Source organism: Nannospalax galili, unplaced genomic scaffold (genome assembly GCF_000622305.1).
Source record: "Nannospalax galili isolate Female #2095 unplaced genomic scaffold, S.galili_v1.0 scaffold161, whole genome shotgun sequence".
NCBI classification, from domain to species: domain Eukaryota; kingdom Metazoa; phylum Chordata; class Mammalia; order Rodentia; family Spalacidae; genus Nannospalax; species Nannospalax galili.
The window spans coordinates 1,576,011-1,598,920 of record NW_008348586.1 but is presented as its reverse complement, the minus strand read 5'-3'; the positions used below and the strand labels follow the sequence as shown (position 1 = coordinate 1,598,920).

General features: G+C 41.8%; 1 protein-coding gene across 8 annotated transcripts in view; it reads right to left on the bottom strand.

Annotated features, from left to right (window-relative positions):
• The window catches only part of Btrc (beta-transducin repeat containing E3 ubiquitin protein ligase), a 192,347-nt gene extending 178,613 nt beyond the window's left edge, over window positions 1-13,734 (bottom strand). For 3 of the 8 annotated variants that reach the window (XM_029569621.1, XM_029569623.1, XM_008845593.2), the window contains exon 1: window positions 13,586-13,726. In XM_029569621.1, coding sequence (XP_029425481.1) covers window positions 13,586-13,633 — 48 coding nt within the window. In that variant the 5' untranslated portion in view covers window positions 13,634-13,726. Of the gene's footprint in view, window positions 1-13,215; window positions 13,290-13,585 lie in introns of those variants that run through there. The other 5 variants (XM_029569622.1, XM_008845591.2, XM_029569620.1 and 2 more) reach the window with 5 other exon arrangements.
• Between the last annotated feature and the right edge of the window lie 9,176 nt (window positions 13,735-22,910).

Genomic DNA, 22,910 nt, shown 5'->3' with positions numbered 1-22,910 from the left:
TTCAGGTCTCCCCTTGCTAAAGGTGGGCTGTTTTTATTCACACATAACTGTAATGTGGCATCACATAGTAACACCACAGTAATAAATCTGCCTCAGCCTCCTGAGTGCTGAGATTAAAGGTATAAACCACCATGCCCTTCAAAAGTACCACAGTCATGAAAGTCAAAGAAAAGCTAAGGAACCATTCCCATTCCAGAAGAGATTAAAAGAGTCATGACAACTTTACTCAATGTGTCATTTTGGAGTCAACCTTTTTTTTAGGAAGGGGAACAGGGTCTTGTTTATGTGGCTCAAACTAACCTCAGACCTCCTATATAACCCAAGTTGACCCCTGACCTCAAACTTGCAATCCTCCTGTCTCAGATTCCTGAGGCCTAGATTAAAACGTGTTTGCCATCATACCTTGTTGGACTGGATCCTCTTGTAATCAAGATCATTACTAGACAAACTGGGCATGGTGACGAATGTCTTTAATCCCAGGGCTCAGGAGGCAGAGGCAGGGGGATCTCTGTGAGTTCAAGTCCAGCCTGGTCTACATAGTGAGTTCCAGGCAGTCTGAGGCTTCAGGGAGACTCTGCCTCAAAAAGACCAAAAAAAAAGAAAAAAAAAAGAAGTTACCCCCCACCGCCACCGCCCAAAAAAAAAAGCAACAACAACAAAAAGCCAGGCATGGTGCACATACCCTGCACTCAGGAAGCAGAGGCAGGCTGACCTCTGTGAGCTGGAGGCCAACCTCACCCACATGGGCCAGCTAGGGTTCCAAAGTGAGACCCAGTGTCAAAAACAACAACAAACAAACAACAAGAAAAAACATTTACACTCTCTTTTATTCTGTAGTTATATCCTTTCTATTTGGGGGAAGGGACATTAAAGTATGCTTTCTTTTTAAAATTATGGTGTTAATGGTAATTCTATTTATTTACTTATTTAATTCATTATTTATTTAGCTGTGCTGGGGAAATGAACTTAAGGCCTTACTTGGGCTAGGCAAGCACTCTACTGCTGAGCTATATTCCCAGCTTTCATTCTTTTTACATATTAGTATGTAGAAAAAACTTGCTGATCCTGTGAACTCTGTAAGCAGTCTAACATCTTTTAAAATATTTTATTGATTCCTTAAATGAAAAGGACTAAAATGCAAACATTCTATTCCTACAAACATACGAAAAATCTCATAAAGGATTTATATTTCACAGAAATATAGAACAAATCAATAAGGAAAAAACAATAAAACAGAAAGAAATGGCCAAGACTTCAATAAGGATGCCTCAACAGCCACCAAACCTAAAAAGGTACTTATTTACAGTAGTTGTTAAAGAGAAGCAAATCAAAACAGTATCATTCACTCAGTAGAATAGCAACAATAAGAAACACTGTTATCCAGGGGAGCACTCCAAGAATGTACAAGAACTGGAACACTGCTAAAGGAAAGGGAAACTGGAGCCCACCTGGTGGTGCACACCTGTAATCCTAGCACTTAGCAAGATGGAAAGTTTAATGCCAGCGAGAGAGAAAGGGTTAGGGATATGGCTCAGTGTGGAACACTTCCTAACATGTGCAAGTCCCTAAATTTGAATTTGATCCTTGATCCTCTGTATTAAAAAAAAATTAAATTAAAAAGCAGCAGTAGCCAGATGTAGTAGTAGTAGTGCACGCCTGTAACCTTGGCAGACACAGGAGGATCAGGAGAGGAGTTCAAGGGTATTCTCAACCACATACTGAGTTTGAAGATAGCTTGGGCTACACAAAATCTCTTAAAAAACAAGTCTGACAAGATGGCTCAATGGGTTTGAAGATAGCCTGGGCTATGCAAAATCTCTTAAAAAACAAGTTGGCTCAGTGGGTAAAGGTACTTGCTCTCAAACCTGACAATCTATGTTCAATCCCTGGAACCCACATAGCAGAAGGAGAGAACCAACACCCACAAGTTGCCCTCTGACCTCTACATGCATGCCCACACCACACACAACACACATACACACAATGGAAAAATAAATAAATAAATAATCCAGGAGTGGTGTCCACCCATAGTCCAGCACTTGGGAGACATAGGCAGGAGGATCACTTGTAAGATCTAATAAGAGCCTAAATAAGAGTTTTAGGGCAGCCTGGCCTGTAGCAAAACCCTGTCTCAATATCCCCACTACAAATCTGCCCTGCTCCCAAAAAAGGAGGAAAGAAGGAAATAGAAACAGTGGTATTACCATCTAACCAGGCTAAACATTTTCCAAACATAAGTGAAGGTTAAAAAACTAAGCAAGATGGAGCTGGAAAGATGATTCAGCAGCTAAGAGCACTGGCTGCTCTTCTAGAGGACCTGAGATCAATTCTCAGCACCCACATAGTGGCTAACAACCAACTATAACTCCAGTTCCAAGTGATCCAATGCCCTCTTCTGGCCTCTGCAGGCACTGCTCAACATGGATGCACTTACATACATGTAAGTAAAACATAAAGACACATAAAATAAAAACAAATTAAAAAAAATCATTAAAAAAATAATTAAGAGGCAAATGTGGTAGTGCATGATTTTAATCCCAACACTTGGGAGGTAGAGGCAAGTAGATCTCTGTGAATTGAGTTGAACCTGTTCCACAAAGCAAGTTCCAGGTCAACTAGGGCTATAAGGAGACCTTGTCTCAAAACAAAACAAAAAACTAAGTAAGAATACCAGGGTTGGGGATGCAGTTGAGTATAGCACTTACCTAGCATGCCTAACACCCTAGGTTCAATCCCCAAAACAGCAAAAAGAAAAAAACAATTTAATCTTTAAAAATCATCACCAGGTATTTGAAATCTTAAATTTAGGTGGAGAGAAGCAATGTAAAAGTTCTAAACCTCAGGAACTGGAGAGATGGCTCAGCAATTAAGAACACTGGTTGTTCTTGCAGAAGGCCTGGGTTCAAATCCCAGCACCCACATGGCAGCTAACAACTATCCGTAACTCCAGTTCCAGGGGATCCGACAGCCTCTTCTGTCCTCCACAGGCATTGCACGACATGGGTGCACTTACCTACATGCAGGCAATACATTCATATACATAAAATTTTTTTTTTAAAGTTCTAAACCTCCTGCTAAGGAAATTTTTAAGACATTATGTATGACCTCCATACAAATTCAGTTACAGTACACATTCTGTTACTAATGCCACTGGAGTGATAGCAACTTCATCCTTTCCAGAAGTATGGACTGAATAGTACAGAACTTTTAAGGCATGCTATGAAATAAAGAAGATTCTTATTATTTCTCTATGCTTTCTTCCCAAACGTGATAGATATCTGCTTATTAAATTATGATTCTGAGCTGGGCGTAGTGGTACATGCCTTTAATCCCAGCACTAAGGGGCACATCTCTGTGAGAGTGAGTCCAGCCTGGTCTACATAGTGAGTTCCAGGCTAGCTGAGGCTACAGGAGACCCTGACTGAGAAAGACCAAAAAAAAAAAAAAAAAAAATTGTGATTCAGACTATCTGATTGTTTACTAGTCCAGACAGTGCCACCAATGGTGAACAGAAAGCAAAACAGTTGTCACAATAAGTATCTCATTATTCTTCTTGTAAGTCATTTTGTATCACATTATTATTATTGTAGATATTGTGAAAATTATTCCTTCCTCCACTTGATTTGGTCTTTAACATGTGCCTTGTTTTGGTCAATGATATTTAAGTTATGATGTACTGAATTGTTGAAAGACACTTGGAACAACTGCACTTGTTCTCTAAATTTAGCCTTTCCTGTCATTATGAAAAGGGTTTTCTTTAAAAAAAAATCACAAGCCTTTAATCCCAGCACTTGGGAGGCAGAGGCAGGTGGAATTCTGTGAGTTCAAGGCCACTTTGGTCTACATAGTGAGTTCTAGGACAGCTGGGGCTACAGGGAAACCCTGTCTCAAAAAGACCGAAAAAAAAAAAACAAAAAAAACCCCACAAAGTTTTGCTCTAGGAAATCACTGTCTCTTCAGAGTCCCAAAATAATATGGGGTTTGGGGGGAGGGGAAAGGGAGGACAAATCGAGTATGTGTGAACTGCAGGAGAGCCATAAACTTCATTAGGGAAGCCTTAAAGTGGTCAACTGGCCCTAAATTGGCAGGCTGGCCTTGCTTAAGCCTTATCAAATGGGTACTCCGAAGATTGAAGGAGGCTGCTTATGGAACCAACCTGTCTCCTTTAGTGACCTAGATCTGCCTGAGAAAATAATCTTGGGAGAGAGACCCTCCATCATCCAAGGATACCAGGCCATGGCACCAAGTTAACTCCTGCAGCTGTGTTCAACAGTTCCTATGTAAGTCCAAACTGCTCCTCCCTTCAATGCAGATGCCCTCATTCTGAGGAAGGGTTTCTGTCCTTTGCTGTGTTCCCTGAATAAAGGACATATTCCTTGCCTGTTGCAGGTCTGGCTTTGACTCTTTTTTTCTAAACTCTGAACGCCTTCCTTTTCTGCTCTCTTAAATCTAATAAGGACTTTTTTTGTTTGTTTGGGTTTTGTTGTTGTTGGAGACAGATCTACATAGCCCTGGCTAGCCTGGAACTCACTATGTAAACCAGGCTGGCCTCAAACTCACAGAAGTACACCTGCCTCTGCCTCCTAAGCACTTGGATTAAAGACATGGATCACGACACTTGGTGCAAAATAGTATGTAGAACAGCTTGTAAGTCATCTAATTAAGCCCATCTAGACCAAACAATACCCACCTCCAAAATCACAAGTTCACAATAACATCTATCATTGCATATTAAAAATATTTTGTGGTTCTTTATTAAACAGCAATAGCTGGAGCTAGAGGTAGCAGTTTAGGTAAAGTGCTTGCCTAGCATGACAAATCCCTGGGTCCTCTCTATCCCCAGCAATGCACAAAGTATGCATGGCGGTGCAGGCATGAATATACCATTCAGGAGGTGGAGGCAGAAGCATTAGAAGTTCAGGGTCATCCTCAGCAGGAAACTTGAGGTCAGGCTAGCATACATGAGCCCCTCACCCCCATCTCAAAGAAAAAATTAATAGCAAGAGTTACTATTATGACAACTGTAAAATCTCACTGTATTTCATTGGTAATTCAAATGATCAGAGAATCTGCCTGTAAACCTAGACAGTGACTCTTTCACTCTGGCTACCATCTAAAAAGGAAGAAAATATGGAATTATATCTCACCATTTACCTGTTCTCATTCATCCAATCATTTACTTATTTTAGTTTTTTGAAGCAGGATCTCATGCCCTCAAACTCCCTATGTAGCCAATGATGACCTTGAACTCCTGATCTTCCTGTCTCCATCTCCCAAATGCTGGGATTACTTATAGGTGTATTCCACCATAGCCAGCTTTGTTTATCTCTTCTTTTTTGTGTGTTCATTATTTAAAGTGATAAACAGGGCTGAGGAGATAGCCTGGTGCTAAGAGTACTTGCTACTTGAGCATGAGAACCATCCATATAAAAAGTCAGGCATGGCCAAACCTGTCCAGTGCTTGGGTGGGGCGCAGGCAGGAGGACTGCTAGGGCTTGAGCTGCCAGTCTAGCTGAAAAACCGATTTACATTCTATGGACTCAGTTTCCTCATATGAAAAATCATAGTATTGAATCAATCTCACAAGATTATTAGGAGAATGAAGGGAAATACATAGTAAACACTAAATAAATAGGGGTTGAGGTGTATCAAGATAAGATAGCAAGTGTGAATCCCTGGATTCAATCCCTAACATCAAGAAGGAGAAAAAAAAAAAAAAAAAAAGGCGGGATGTGATGCATGCCTGTAAGTAATCCCATCATTTGGGAGGTGGAGGCGGGAAGATCAGGAATTTATGGTCATTCTCAGCTACATATAGTGCTACATGGGGCCCTATCTCAAAAAACAAGAAAAAGAAATAATAAATAACAATCGTTACTATCTGTAGCTAATTAAAGTAACAAAAACCCAAAAACTTCCTCCACTTCTACAGTGTTCCTGACAGGGCACTAGGGCTAGTCCCAGGGGTGAAGAAGACAAGTGTATCCTTGAAAGAAGGAAACCATAAGAAGGTGCAAGGCTTCAGAAGGAATTCCAGCTCCAAAGGTTCATCTTAGGGAGAAGGCAAGAATTCTCCCCCAGTCCTGAAGTTTTGATTGTTGCTTTCCAACCCCTACTCTGTCTTGCCACATATGAAGGCAATCTAGGAACTAAGATGACAGTGCCCAGTCCTATTTTTAGTGCAGTATTAATTCAGTTTACCTATTCTTTTGTTACCTGAGTGTTCTGTAAAAAGTTCTTGGGTGGCCAGGTGTGGTGGTGCAGGCCTGTAATCCCGGCACTTGGGAGACAGAGGCAGACATCTCTCTTTGAGTTCGAAGCTAGCTAGCTGGTCTACATAGTGAGTTCCAGGACAGCTGGAGATACAGGCAGACCCTATCTCAAAAAATACGAAAAAAAAAAAAAAAAAGTTCTTGCATGTTGGGAAGTAAAGGGAAGATGCATAATTATCCAGAGATCCCACAAGTACAGGGTGGATATTAAAGAAACCTGGTTGAAACTGATAAGATTCTTTTGACCTTTCTCAAAGACTACTGTCCCCTCCTACACTGCCAATTTTAGGATGTTGAAACTGATTTATTAGGGGAAAGGAAAGTTTTTTTTTTTTGGTACTAGGCTTTACATTTCTTTTTGTTGACTAAGTTGTTAAACTTTAGCAAATATTTTCTATTTCATCTTCAGCAGATTCTCCCTATACACATATTGAAGGTATTTCCATACTAAAGTATTCTTAGAAAACAGGGAAGATTGTAAAGTATTCTGATACCATGAAGATTTTTTTATACATATAGTACTGGGTAGCAAACCCAGAGCTTGCACATGCTAAGTAAACACTTTGTCACTAAATCCCTAGCTCCAAAAATTTTTCTTTCTTCATAATCATTTTTATTGGCATGCTACTTACCAAAAAAAGTATTTTTACCTATATATGACCAAGATCTTGCATAATGTCCTGTCTCCTGTTAGCAGAAAATTATTTGCTTGCTTTCCATCAGGATTTAAATATATAAATAACACATAACACGTAGTCTCTTTTGAAAGTTCACTAACTTTGCAATAAAAACTTCATAACAGGGCTGAAGAGATGCCTCAGAAGCTAAGAGCACTGGCTGTTCCTCTAGAGGGCCCAGGTTCGATTCTCAGCACATACATCCTTACCTCCAGTTCCAGGGGATCCGGCACCTTCTTCTGATCTCTGCGGGCATTGCATGACAGGGGTACACCTACCTACATGCAGGCAAACATTCACACGCATAAAATAAAAATAATTAAAAAACAAAAAAAAAACTTCATAAACTGTGATGGTGCATTCCTTTAATCCTGAGTTCCAGGCCAGGAAAATCCTCTCAAACAAAAACAACACTGACATAAATTCCTAACAACTATTCAAAATAAAATTTTTCTCTCTATCCAATAATAAACTTTGTTCCTTCCTGGGCCTGGGAGGAACACTTGCTAACTTGCACTAGCCAACCCTCTTTTTAGTTCATTTTGAGACAAGATTTCATCAAGTTGCCCAGACTGGCCGTGAACTCACGCTGCAACCCAAGGTTGCCTCACTTTAAGATCCTTCTGCTTCAGGAGTATTTGAGATAACATAGGCCCTTACCACCAGGCCCAGCCAGGTGGTAGTTCAAGGCCAGCCAGGGCTACATAGTGAGACCCTGTCTCAAAAAAAAAAAAAAAAAATTGAAAATTGAAAATAAAATTATCATTCAACACCAGTAATCCAGAAAATAACTTTTTGAAGCTAATTTAAACTAGGAAGCTGAGCTAGTCATGGTGGCACACACCTTTAATTCCAGCATTCCAGAGGCAGAGGCAGGTGGATCTCTGTGAATTCGAGGTCAGCCTGGTCTCCATAGCAAATCCAGGCCAACTGTGGCCACAGGGAGATCAAAAAGACCAAAAAAATAAAATAAAATAAACTGGGAGGCTGAGGATGGTGGCAAGTTGTCTATATAGTTCCACCTATGAGTGGCACTGAAGCAGAATCACTTGAGTCCAGGAATCTGAGGTTATTCTGAACAATAAAGGGAGACTCTGTCTCAATTTGGCAACAGGAAAAGGATGCAGATACATTCAGACCAACAGAGCTAGTTTCAAATGTAAACCAACCTAGCTGGCAATCAATCTCAGATTTAAGGAAAGTCCATTGAGAAAATTTTGGAAATTTGGCATGCACAGTGAGACAGACATATAATACCAACATTCAGGAGGCTAAGGCAGAAGGACCACTTTAAGTTTAAAGCCAGCCTGAGGTACATAGTGACTTCCAGGCTGTAATCCCTATGCTGGCAAAGTGGTGACAGAAGGATCTCCTGGAACTCTCTGGCTTGCCATCCTAGTCTACTACGCTAGGTAAGGCCCTATGTCCCAATGAGACACTGACTCAAAAAACAAGGTGGACGGCTTTTGAGGCACACACCTAAGGCTGACCTCTGGCCTCCATACATATGCATTTATACACCAGCCCATCTGCAAGCACATAAAACAAGAAAGGCTACTAAATCTTATTAATTCACCCAGCATCTTATCTACAGTGTTGTCTTTGAGGCAAGTCATACAGGAGATCCTCTTAGTTCTCTGAGAAGTTCACCTCAAGATAAGGAAGGCGCCTCCCAAGCATTCTGTATTATTGCCCAAAAACTTAGCTGATCCCATTTGTATTTTTCGTCTGGACATCCATCTTAGAAAAGGATTTATGGTAGCAGATCTCAGAGGATGGCCCCTAGCCCTCTGACTTTAGATTAGCCTTGACTAGATTTAACCACAGGGACACTATTAGACTTTCTTTTTCTATTTTTATCTTATCTTGAACTTTCAAATCCAGCACTTTAAAAGGACTGGGCAGTTTCTATCTCCTATTTCCTGACATATTCCCCGTTGGAGTATAGCCACCATGCTTTAAAGAAACCAAGCAACCAAGAAGAGAGGTTTATGTAGAGAAATGAAGGCTTTAAGCCCTATCTGAACTCTGCCTGGCCTTAAAACTCTCCATCCGCCTGTCTATGCCTCTCCAGGGTTAGGATTCCAGGTATGGACCATTATGCTAGCAATATTTGCCTTTTTAGGCTACTTGGCTTACTAGCTCTTTATAAAAAGACATTTAAGCCAGACATGCTAGCATATACCTTAAGTCCCAGCATTCAGGAGGCAGAGGTAGGCAGATCTTCGTGAGATCTAGGCCAGCCTGGTTTTTACAGGTAGAGTTCCAGGCCAGCTGAGGTTACAGGAAGTCACTGTCTCAAACAAACAAACAAGAACAAGTTTACATGTTTTTAAAATTATTTCTCCCACTTGATCTTGAGACTGGCTGGAAAAGAATACATTTATTTGGGCTAGAGAGATGGCTTCTCTTGCAGAGGACTAGGATTCGAATTCCAGCACCACATGACATAACTCCAGTTATAGAATATCAGACACCCTCTTCTGATCTCAATGGGCACTTACATACATGCAGGTAATATACTCATACACATGAAATAAAAAATAAATTTTAAAAAGAATACATTTATCCTTATCTTTTTTTTTTTTTTTTTTTTTTTTTTTTTTTTTTGTCTTTTTTGAGACAGGGTCTCCCTGTAGCCCCAGCTGTCCTGGAATTCACTATGTAGAACAGGCTGGCCTTGAACTCACAGAGATCCTCCTGCCTCTGCCTCCCAAGTGCTGGGATTATAGGTGTTCGCCACCACACCCAGCCCTTATCTATTTTTTTAAATAAATATCAAGTTCTTCATTAGCTTATCTTTTTATCTCCAGTACAATTCTAAATATCTGTGTGGCCTACAGCCTCTCAATCATTTTCATTGTCCTGATCAAGCCCTCTTCTAGTTCTTTATCTTTTCTGAGGTTTATACTTTTTTGTGACCATGGAAAGGTCCTTGAGGACCTGTTAAAGCTGGCTGAGACATCAGCACATGGTCTATTCAGCGTGAACTACCTTCTTTTAAGTCTAGACTATGTGTGAAGTCAACTTTCAATCAGTAGTCTCATTAGTAACATTTCATTCTAAAAGCCCTGATCAAAGCACTATGTTGATGTGAGAGTACCTAAATTCATGACAGTATCCATTTCATTTTGACATTCTCAACAAATTTTACATTAAACTTTTGAACTGTGGAAATCAAACCAAAATCAACCAAAGTTGCTAGTAGCAATTAAGAGGACAGTTAAGTCAAAACAAAGGCAAACAGTAAAAATAATTCCCATAGACTGAAAGGATAACCCTTCCATCATACACAGCTGGCCTGGAACTCACTATGTAGGCCAGGCTGGCCTTGAACTCACAGAGATCCACCTGCCTCTGCCTCCTGAATGCTAGGATCAAAGGTGTGCCCTACCATGCCCAGCTAAGTTTAATATTTTTTTTAAAGACAGAACTCACTATGTAGCCTGCTAGACTACATACTCACTATGTAACTTGCTAGGTAGAACTCACAGAGATAATGAAAATGTGGTTCATTTATATGATGGAGTTTTACTCAGCAGTAAAAAAAGATGAAATCATGAAATTTGTAAGTAAATGGATGGAACTAGAAACTGTTATACTAAGTGAAGTAACATAGACTCAGAAAAAACAAAAAACAAACAAACAAAAAAACGACATATGTTCTCCCTCATATGTGGATCCTAGCACCAAATCCTTATAAGGCTTATACAGAGTTCAATATTGTATAACTGTATTACTTCAACTGTGAAACTAAAAATTTACAGCCACTTTTGAAAGAGATGGCATACAACCCCCTCTTCTGACCTCCATGGGCACTGCACAATATGGGTGCACTTACATATATGCAGGCTAAACACTCATACACATTAAAAAAAAAAAATCTAAAAATGGAAAAAAAAAAAAGTTGACTCTGAATAGAGATGTTATAATACCAAAGGGAAGGCACCAAAGGGAAGTTTGTGACTTACTCAGATTCATAATAAGGCTGTTAATGAGCTGAAAGAGAATACTGAATCTCAGCGTCTCTGCTTTTCTTATTGAGGTACCTTTCTGAGCAACCTGCTTCCAATTGGCTTTTTCTCAAAAAGCATTCACAGTAGCAGGCAAGGTAAAAAATGAAAGTAACTAAAATTCAAGAAAAAACTGACTTCACCTTGGATATGGCACCCTCAAAGCTGCAAACTACTATTACTTAGCCATTTCCAAGTCCGATTAACTCAATTAGGAGGCCATTAACACCTCAACCACTGGCACAAAGCAGAGATCAAGTAGTTCAGAATGCTCCTAGGCTGAGGCTTAACGGAAAGTAAAAAGGATGATCTCACATTGTCTTTATGATCTGTGAGTCTTATTATTCCACACATTATTCCATGAATCTGTCAGATTAGTACTGAGTCAACTTCTAAACAGGTAAACAAAGCTAAGCATTGTTCTTAAACTTAGAAACTAGCTATAGAGAGAAAACAAACTGTCACTTCGGAACCACCCCCCAAATGTCAAGGTCTCTTTGTTGATGTGTTTGTACCTAAAGAAGGTCTCTGGTAGCCCAGACAGCCCTAACTTGCAAGTCTTGAATTCCAGATCCTCAGGCCACTTCCCAAGAACTGGGATTATAGATGCGTACCACCTAGCTTGTTTGCTTGTCCTTTTTTTTTTTTTTTTTGGTCTTTTTGAGACTGGGTTTCCCTGTAACCTCAGTTGGCCTGGAACTATGTAGACCAAAATGGCCTCAGTCTCACAGAGGTCTGCCTGCCTCTGCCTCCTAAGTGCTGGGACTAAAGTTATGAGCCACCATGCCTGGTAATGTTTGTCTTTTAACATAGGGTCTCACTCTATAGCCCAGGCTGGACTTGAACTCATGGCAATCCTCCTGTCTCAGCTTCCCAACTGCTGGGATTATGGGTGTGCACAACCATGCTGGGCTTTAAGATCTCTTAATATTTTAGAATTTCAGCACAAGGAGGGAGTTCAAGAAATTTCTTCAAGCGCAATAGAATTTTGTTAATGAAAAACTTTAATTAGGTGTTTTTGAAGGTCCTAATTAAAAAAATTAAGTGGGTTTTTGTTGTTTTTTGGTTCTTTTTTTTTTTTTTTTTGAAACAGTCTCCCTGTAGGCCCAGCTGACCTGGAACTTGTTATGTAGACCAGGCTGCCCTCAATCTCACAGAGATCCACCTGCCTCTGCCTCCTGAGTGCTATGTGCACTACTACAACCAGCTTAAAAAATAAAGTTTTAAATTTGACCAGCCTTTATAAAAATACTCTTATGAATGGGGCAATTTAAAAGCTAATTTTAATTGAGTTAATATCTACGTTTATTTAATTTGTTATGGCATTTTAGACAAAGACACAATTACTTAACAAAGGAAAACTATCTGAAATGATGGGTCACAATTACTTCTGAAAAAGCAAGAGGACTGCAATGTCCTAACACCACCTGTTAACACTAAATTTATGCATTCTATCATTTAGATATAACCAAAGTCTGCTTTATATCTAGGATAGACAAGAAGCATCAGATAAAAAGCATCAAATATCAGACTAAACAAGTTTGCCAAACATAAACACAGAAAGGAAAAAGCACCACACAAAATCAAAGAAACAGGATCTAAGAGGATTAAAAATATCCTCAAAATCCAATCCACACCCACTCCAACCTAAAACTCTTGGGTAACCCCCAACCCTTATTTACCCTACACATCCTCCTTTTTCATTTCTCCCTGGCTCAATCTTTTCTCCAAGGCCATTCCTCTCTCAGAAGTGATACAGCACCTAGCCTCCACATTTCACTATCTCACCACTTTAAGGTCTAAGTCTTCTTTTGCTATCTCCTATTGGATATTAATTTTGCTCCCATTTTCCTGTAACCACGTTTCAACATCTTGTCCTTCCAAAGTAGAGAATGTATCTTTTTTTCTGGCATCTGTAATACTGGCTCACAGTCAACACTGTCTTCCTCTCCCAGAAACAGTCACCATAGCCAGTGGTCTGAGTCCTTATCTTCCTAAGTAAAGCCTCTTTTTCCCTTCCAGAGTTTACCAACATTAGTTTGGCCATACTGGGATTCAACCCTCAAGGCAAAGGGCTACCCTTCCAGCTAATTCTACAAAACTACAAGCCTCCCTCGGCTCAGGCTCTTCCTCAGTTAAAACCATCAGCATTCATCTCTGCCTGCCCGTTTTGCCCCAGTCCCCAGCATCTGCCTTGCCACTATTTCCCCACTATTTCCCACTCCTGAATGCACCTCCTCTCCCCGGCCTTACCCGTAACCCTGACACAGGGCCAGCGTCCTCAGGGCTCTCCACCTGGCTTCCTCGGCTCTTCAGTAACTGTCCCCTCGCCTCTGTCCCTCCAGGCCCCCGCGCGCCGCCAGGAGCCCCCTCCCCGATGGAGCTCCCGCTGTCACTTGGCCTCTCTTCCACAAGATGGCGGAGCTGCTGCCCCCACCCCTGGGTCCCCTCTGCAACCCCCTGCGTCCTCCCCTGAGCTCCCGTCCCGTCCCTCCCGCCGCCTCGCCACCGGCCTGGGCCCGGGGTCCCTCTGCCCCCTCCCGCGATGGGCGGGCGACCCAGGCCGGAGCTCAGCGACGCCGCCAACGCCACCGCCGTTCCCCGGCCTGCACTGTCTCCTCACCATAAACTTGAGCGCTTTCTCCTGCAGCACCGCCTCGGCCGGGTCCATAATCGCCTGGGCCACTGGGTTGCTCTCCGCCGGGGCCACCCCTTTGATGCCAGGCCGCAGCCAACGCAAAGCCCCGATCCCGCCTCCTCTTCCTTCCCCCGCCCTCTTACCTCCCGGGCACAGGCTGGGGGTGGGGTGGAGCCTCAGCTCTGCGCGTGCGCACCCCGCTGGCTCACAGCTCTTGTAGTTCTAGAGGGTCGCACAGCCAAAAGCGAGGCCTTTCCGCGAACCGCAATTCCCACAGGGCGCTGCGTAGGGTCCCGGCTGTGGGCAAGTCAAACCCAGGACACTAGCCTGCCAGAAGAGGAGGTCGGCTGACGGGAATTGTAGTTTTCAACCTCTACCGAGGCGAAGTGGGAGGGGCTCGAGGTCGCTGTGGTTACCGAACGACGCCAGCGGCTCTTTGCCTTGCATTTGATAGCAAAATGGCGACCAGTGCCTCACCTGTTCCCAAATACTTGGAAAAGTGAGAGCACTCAGGGTCCTTGGGCTTCCCTACCAGTATTTTTAAAGAACCGAACCCTCCTAAATTTCATACATCTGACACCTGCAGAATAGCGAGCTAGAGGCACTGAACCAATGTGCACAATGGAGCAACCTAAAGACCAACGCAGTATTTTAAGGTCCTCCCAAACAATTGCCTCGTTCTTCTCCTGAGGAGCCTTTTCTCCCCCATAGCAAGTCAGGGGCAGATAGAACTTGGTTCAGAAAATTCTAGGTGTTTAGCACTCAGAAAGTATGAACTTATGTTGCTAACTCTGAGATCTAAGTCCTCCACAAGAGCTTATTTTTGGAAATTGGGTCTATCTTGGAGGGGAAAAAAAAATCATAGGGGCTGTAGAGATGACTCAGTGGTTAAGAGCATTGACTGCTCTTGCAGAGGACCCGGGTTCAGTTCCCAGCACCCACATGGTAGCTATGAACCGTCCATAACTCCAGTTCCGGGGGAATCCGAAGCCCTTTCTGACCTCCGCGGCATTGCACAACACGGATGTACTCACATACATGCAGGCAATACACTCTCATACACATAAAATAAAAATAATAAAATATTTTTTAAAAAAATCATTAGAACAGGGTGGTGGCATACCCCTTTAATCCCAGCACTTGGGAGTGTGAGGCTGGTGGATCTGAGTTTGAGGCCAGCCTGGTCCATATAGCGAGTTCCAGGCCAACCAGAACTATATAGTGAGACCCTGTCTCAAAAAAATCATTAGGGCGGGGTTTGATAGTGCACTCGGGAGGCAGAGGCAGGCAGATCTCTGTGAATTCAAGGCCAGCCTGGTCTACATAGCAAGTTCCAGGCCGGCTGGGGCTACAGGGAGACCCTATCTCAAAAGTACCCTCCCCAAAATCATTAGGGTTGGACTAAAAGTGAGATTATAATAAAACTCCAACCCCTCCATTATAAATTATTTTATTCTTTTTTTGCTATTTTATTATTTTTATTTTATTATTTTATGTGTATGAGTGTTCTACCTGAATGTATGTAAGTGCACCACATGTGTACAATATCCACATAGACCAAAAGAGGGTGTTGGATCCCCTGGAACTGGAGTTATGGGCAGTTGTTACCTGCCATGTGGGTGTTGGGAATTGAACCTGGGTTCTCTGGAAGAACAGCAAATGTTCTTAACCACTGAGCCATCTCTTCAGCCCTGTGAATTATTTTATTCTTACTTTCAACAAATATTAAGCTCATAACCCTGCAGACATCATCTCAAAAAATGAAGATTTGTTGAATTAGAACAAAGTATGACACATGTATGAAAATGTCATAATAAAACCTCTTATTTTGTATGCTAAGTTTAAAATTAATAAAAACAAAGGAAAAACAGAACACAAAAGAAGGACTTATTAGTGACTAGAATAGACCCAATCCCTTTCCTTATGGCTCTTACAGTTTTAACATGTTGATACTGTGCCCCATCACCCCTGCATCTACAGAACTCAACATAATACCTAATACTTAATAGGTTTGTAGTTAAGAATAATTTTAAAAACTTTTACCTTGAATTAAAAAAAAAATAAAAAGGTTCTATAGAGGTGTAAAATCGAGACTTAGCACTTGTTAGAAAATTTCCTGTAAGTTTTCATAGGGATAAGGCAGGATAACATGATAAAGAACCAAAAGAACTAAAGAAACCATAGGCAGTGTGAACAGTATGAAGAGTAGGGAGGCCATACCTCACCTGGGGTAGTTCTTTCAGTTTTGAGCACCATGTTCTACGAACATCTTAAACAGGGACATAGACAAGGAGAGGAAAGTCAAGGCCAAGAGAGAAGATCATTTAGGAATAACACAACAACAAACTTTGGTCAGGTTTTGTTGTTCTTTGACTTTGTTAGTGTGGTTTACAGTTCATGTATTTTGTGTGAGTACACATGTGAGTATGCATGTGGAGATCAGAGGACAACTTGCTGGAGTCAGTTCTTCCCTTCCACCATGGGATCAAACTTAGGTCATCAGGCTTGGTGGCAAATGCCTTTACCCACTGGGCCATCTCAATGGTTCAACTTCAGTTAGTTTTGACTAGAGGCAAATATATATAATTCCATAAATGAAGCTAAGACCCTTGGGTGAAGTCATAACAGCAGCACAGTTGCTGCTGCCTTTACTTTGTTAGCTCTGTGTCAACCACTAGCCATTTTCCCTTAATAATCTCTAATATGCATAACATGTCTATAAGCCAAGTGTATCATTATCCCTAATTTGCAGGTAAAAAGAATAAGGCTGTCTCAGTATAGGAGCACATGTCTGTAATACTAGTGCTGAAGAGGTAAAGACAGGACAATCAGGAATTCAAAGCCAGCAGCCTGGGTTACATATTTCACATACCTAGTTTAAAGCCAGCCTTGGCTACAAAAAACCCTGTCTCAAAAAAATAAATAAAACAAAACAAAAAAATAAAGTTCATAAAAGATAAGTAACTTGACCCAGCAAGGTGGCACATGCCTTTAACCCCAGCACTTGGGAGGCAGAAGCAGGTGGATCTCTGTGAGTTTGAGGTCAGTCTGGTCTATATAGCAAGTTCTAGGTCACTGGGGCTACAGGGAGACCTTGTTTCAAAAAGACCAAAAAGAAAAAAGAGAAAAGATAAGTAACTTTACAGCAGGTGTGTAGTATATACCTTTAGTCCCAGCACTCCAGAGGCAGAGGGCAGAGGCAGGTGGATCTTTGTGAGATAGAGACCAGCCTGGTCTACATAGTAAGATCCAGGCCAGCTGAGGCTACAGGGAGACCCTGTCTCAAAAAGACCAAAAAAGAAAAAGAAAAAGAAAAAAAAGATAAGTAACTTTAAATCATGTAAACAAATTACACATCTGGACTCCAAGGCCTGTGCTGTTTTCACTGAAGCATACTACAGTGCCTTAGGACTCCGATTAAGATAAGAAAGAACTTTCTAACAATTAGAGATCTCCTGACAAAGGAAAGGGTTGCCCCATTCCTGAAAACAGAGACAGACTAGCTGTACTGTATCACAGTTGTGTTCAATTTTGACAAGTTCACACTCTAAAACCTGTGCAATCAAGTGAGAGAGAGAGAGAGATCTCATTTTATTATTTTTATTTTATATGTATGAGTGTATTGCCTGCATGCATGTAAGTGAACCTGTGTCATACAATGCACACCGAGGTCAGAAAGGTCAGAAGAGGATGTCAGATTCCCTAGAACTGGAATTGTAGATGTTTGTTAGCCATTATGTTGGTCCTCTGCAAGTCAGTGCTCTTAACTATTGAGTCATCTCTCCAGCCCCAATAACGATAATGTTTTAAGTAAGCTTACACATCTGTGCTGGGCTGCATTCATAACTATCCTTGGTGGCATGTGGCAAGTGGTCTTTGGGTTAGACAAGTTGGCTCCTAGGGGTTTTTAGTTCCAATGGAAATTAAGATATTTTTAAACTCTAAGAAAACAAAAGCAAAAAAAAATAAATTTAACTCTTCTAGGTTGTCGAGAAGTTACTTGTTGAGCTTAGTTATCTATAAAGGAATATACAATAATATTGCCTGATAAAGCTGGCAATCAGTCCATAGCCTTCTCTGTCAAATCTAGAGATGGGGGTGAGTGAAACAAAGAGTTTTTGTTTAGAAGTTCTACTTGCTGAAAAGTTCATGTTCATATGGATTGAAACTAAGCTGGCAGGGGCTGGCCACAGAAAAGCCAAAGCTTTGCTAGAATTGGTCACTCACAGCTAGTCATGGAGGTACACATTTGTAATTCCAGCACTTGGGAGGTAAAGGCAGGAGGATCAGGAGCTTGGGGCCAGCCTGGACTGCATGAGACTGTCTCAAAACCAAAAAAACAACAACAAATTAGATACCCATGGTAAAGAAAAATAGAGGAAGATGCCTCATATGAACCTCTAGTCTGTGTGTGTACATACATGGGCAATTGCATGCGCGTGCGCACACACAGGCACACACACACACACACACACACACACACACACACACACACAAGAAAGTAAAGAAGAAAATAGCCAGGTATGATGAAACATGCCTATAATCTTAGCATACAAGAGGAAGAGGCAAAGAATCATGCAAATTCTAGGTAAACCGGGCTCCTTAGCAAAACCCTGCCTCCAACAAAACAACCAACCATAGAGGTTATTTGTTGTTTTTTTTCCCTCCAAGTTGGGGCTCGAGAGACTGCTCAGTGGTTAAGAGCACTGGCTGCTCTCACAGGGGACCCAGGATCAATTTCCAGCATGGCAGCTGAAAACCTTTGGTAATTCTAGTTCCAGGGGAATTTAACACCCTCTTCTGACCTCCTCGGTCATTGCACAACATAAGTGCATTTACCTACATGCAGGCTTACATTCATACATATACAATAAAAATAAGTAAAAAAAAATTTTTTTTGTCTTTTTGAGACAGGTCTTTCTATAGCCCTAGCTGGCTTGGAACTCAATATGTAGACCAGGCTGGCCTTCAACTCACAGAGATCTGCCTGCCTCTGCCTCCCAAGTGCTGGGATTAAAGGCATGTGCCACCATACCTGGATAAATTAAAAGAAATTTTTTTTGGTCTTTTTGAGACAGGGTCTCCCTGTAGCCCTAGCTGGCCTGGATTCGCTATGGAGATCAGGCTGGCCTCGAACTCACAGAGATCTGCCTGCCTCTGCCTCCCGAGTACTGGGATTAAAGGTATGCACCACCACACCTGGCCAATAATTTTTAAAGATTAGCACAACTAGCTATACAAGAACACTGAGTCATTAGAAACTTAGACTCCACTTTACCAGGCAATGGGCGGGTGTCCACCATGAGACATCCTACCACCTGCTGGACATGTTTTAGTCCCCTAACTATCAGTGTTGTACATAACCAGTGCTCAGCAAATGTCTCTGTCCATTCCAGATTGTCACTGCTTTTTTTGTAGGGGTCCCACATTCACCCCCATATAGTTCCATAAACCCCAGATTTCTATCTCCTTCACTCTCCCTTCTCTCTCTCCTCTCCTTCCTATTTTTTGATTACTGTGTGTATCTATTTGTTTATCATTAGTTAGTTAGTTAGTTAGTTAGTTAGTTAGTTATGGGGGTGTTGCACACATACCACAGCAAATGTAAATGTGTAGAGGTCAGAGGATAACTTGCAAGAGTCAGCTCTGTCCTTGTACCATGTGGGTTCCAGGTTCTAGGCATTTGAGAGCCATCCAAGTTCAGGCTGGTCCTCTTCAAGAGTAGAGCATGCTCTTAACTGATGAGCCTCCTCTTTAGCCCTACCAGCTGTTTGTTTGTTTGTTTGAGACAGGGTCTTCCTGTAGCCCCAGCTGTCCTGGAACTCACTATGTAGACCAGGCTGGCCTTGAAGCTCACAGAGATCCACCTGCCTCTGCCTCCCAAGTGCTGGAATTAAAGGCGTGTGCCACCATGCCCAGCTAGCTAATATTTTTTAAGTACAATTAAAAAAAATTTTTTTTTTAATTTTATGTGTATGAGTGTATTGTCTGCATGTAAGTGAGTGCACCCGTGTCGGGCAATGCCTCGGAGGTCAGAAGAGGGTTTCAGATTCCCCTGGAACTGGAGTTAAGGACAGCTCGTAGCTGCATGTGGGTGCTGGGAATTGAACCAGGGTCCTCTGCAAGAGCAGTCAGTGCTCTTAACCGCTAAGCCATCTCTCCAGCCCCTTAAGTACAATTTAAATTGAGCTTTGAGTTGGATTTTGTTTGTTTGAGAAAAATCTCACTCTATAACCCAAACTGGCCTAAAACTCATGGCAATCCTCTGCCTCAACTTCCCTCCCAAGTTCTGGGATTATAAGTATGAATCACCATGGACTACCTAGTTTCTTTATTCTCTTTTATCACAAAACTGCAATCTCTTTTACCTTCCACGATAAGTAATTTTTTATTGTTGTTTTGGTTGGGTTTGTTTGTTTGTTTGCTTTTGTATACCTGTTAGGATACACCTGCAATCCTAGCACTCAGGAGGTAGAGGCAGAAGATCAGGAATTCAAGACCAACTTTGGCTACATAGTGAGTTTGAGGTTTTCTTGAACTATGTGGGACCCTAGCTCAAAAAACCAAAAAGAAGAGGCCTAGAGAGATTGCTCAGTGGTTAAAAGCACTGACTGTTCTTCCTGAGTTCAGTTCCCAGCATCCACATGGCAGCTAACAATCATCTGTAACTCTAGTTCCTGGGGATCTGACACCCCTTTTTTGGCCACCATGGGCACTGCATGCCCATGGTGCACTTACATACAGGCATACTTACAAAACATTCAAATAGATAAAAATAAATTAATAAATGAAAAGAAAAAAAGAAACTTGAAAGATTAGTAAGAATGAGGGAGGGAAGGAAGCCATCGAGGACTGTAAAATAACTAATAGAAGCAGGAGTGTACAGAGCAGATGTGGGTGAGAAGAGTGACTGGGCTGGCACAGAGAGGTTTGGTCAAGCAAAATGGAGAGAGAGGCTAGAAAGGTAAGATGGAAGTCTTGAGAACCAGATAAAGACATTTAAACAAAGTAAGGAAGATAAAAGAGCCTTGAAAGGATTGCACAAGGAGAAATGTGAGGCAGGTAAAGACCATGCCTGGGTGTGGGAGCACATACCTGTAATTCCAACACCCAGGAAGTGAGGCACTGTTTCCCAAAATTTAGACTGGGAAGAGAGAGAGAGAGATGGCTTACTCTGTCTGCAATACCAGCACTCAAGAGACAGGAGGATCACCATTAGTTTAGGCCAGCCAAGACTACAAAGTGAGTTTGATCTACAAAGTAAGGCCCTCTCTCAAAAAACCAAATCATGCTAGGTATGGTGGCACACACCTTTAGTCCCAGAACTCAGGAGGCAAAGGCAGGCTGATCTCTGTAAGATCAAGGCTAGCCTGGTCTAAATAGTGAGCTCCAGACCAGCTGGGGCTATAGGAAGACCCTGCCTCAAAAAAGAAAAAAACAAAAACAAAAACAAACAACCAAAACCAAACCAAACCAAAATATGTACTTATAAAAAAAAAGTGTAATTATAAAATGCAAATGACAAAGAGCAGCGACTGGAGAGATGGTGCTACAGTTAAGAGAATTTGCTTAAGTCTTCAAAGGGACTTAAGTTTGGTTCCCAGCACACACATCTGGCTCATAAAAAAATGTCTGGAGTCGGGTGTGGTGGCGCACACTTTTAATCCCAGCACTTGGGAGGCAGAGGCAGGTGGATCTCTGTGAGTTGAAAGCCAGCCTGGTCTCCACAGAGAATCCAGGTCAGCTAGGGCTACAGGGAGCCCTGTCTCAAAAAAAAAAAAACCAAAACAACAAGAACAAAAAATGTCTGGAGGAGGCTGGCAACATGGTTTAATGGGTAAAGCACTTGCCCAAGCCTTATGACCAGAATGTGATTCCTATGACCCATGTTAAAAATGGAAGAAGAGAACAAACTCCATAAAATTGTCCTTTGATCTCAACATGTCATGAATATAGCATGCAGATACCCACATATACAATGAAAATAAATAAAATTTTATTTTTTAGTATATATTTTTTCTATTTATTTGTGTGGGGGGACATGACATGGCATGCATGTGGAGGTCAGAAGACAACTTGTAGAAGTTGGTTCTATCTTTCCACTATATGGGTCCCTGGGGTTGAACTCAGTTCATTGGGCTTGGCAGCAAGTGCCTTTACCCTCTGAACCACCTTGCCAACCCATAAACAAGATTTTTAAATAAAAATATTAGCTGAGTATAGTGACTCATACCTGTAATCCTAGCATTTGGGAAACAGAAACAGGAGTATCACAAGTTTGAAGCCAGCCTGGGCTACAAAAATAAGACCCTGTCTAAAAAAAAAAAAAAAACCCAAAATAATAAAACATGTACCTAGGGATTATGGTATAGTCCGTAGCAGTATATGGGACACCCCGTAGCAGTATATGTGACACCCCCCATATCCACCCCCGCACGCGCACACACACACACACACACACACACACGCACACACACACACACACACACACACAAAAAAAAATCTAGGTGATTTTTGGTTCTTTTGTTGCTGGTTCTTTTTTGGGAGGGGAGGTGAGACATTATTTTGGTTCAGTTGATTGGTTTCTTTGAGACAAGTCTCATTTTACAGTGAGGCTGACCAGACACTATATAGCCCAAGCTAGCCTAAAAATCATGGCAATTTTCCTGCCTGAGCAGGAAAATTACATACATAATATGTAACCCTGGCTGGCTTGAAACTCACTATGTAGACCAGGCTGGTTTTGAACTCACTGAGATCAGCCTGCCTCTGCCTCTTCAGTACTGGAATTAAAGGCATAAACCACCACACTCAGATTATATTTTAATTTTTATTACTTTTACTTATGCATGTGTGTGTTTATAGATGTGAGTGAATATCACATGTGTGTGGATGCCTGCAGAGGCCAGAGGAGGATGCTGAGTCCTTTGGAGATGGAGTTTCAGGCAATTGTGACTGCCTGAAGTGTGTGCTAGGAACCGAACTCAGGCTCTCTGAAAAAGCAAATGCTCTTAACTGAGCCATCTCTCCAGCATGTATTCCTTTTATCAACAAACCGCAGTCTTTTTTACCTTCCTCTAGAGGTAATTTTTTTGCTCTTTGTTGTTTTGATTTGGGCTTTGTCTGTTTTTGTTTTTGAGACAGGGTCTCCTGTAGCCCAGGTTGGTCTTAAACTCACTATAGCAGAGCATGACCTTGAGCTTCTGATCCCCTCCCTTTACCTCCCAAGTGCTGGGATTGCAGGCCCTCTACCAAGCCTAGCTAATAGTCGGTATTTATAGTTTTATTTGTATGACTCTTGGAAAACAGA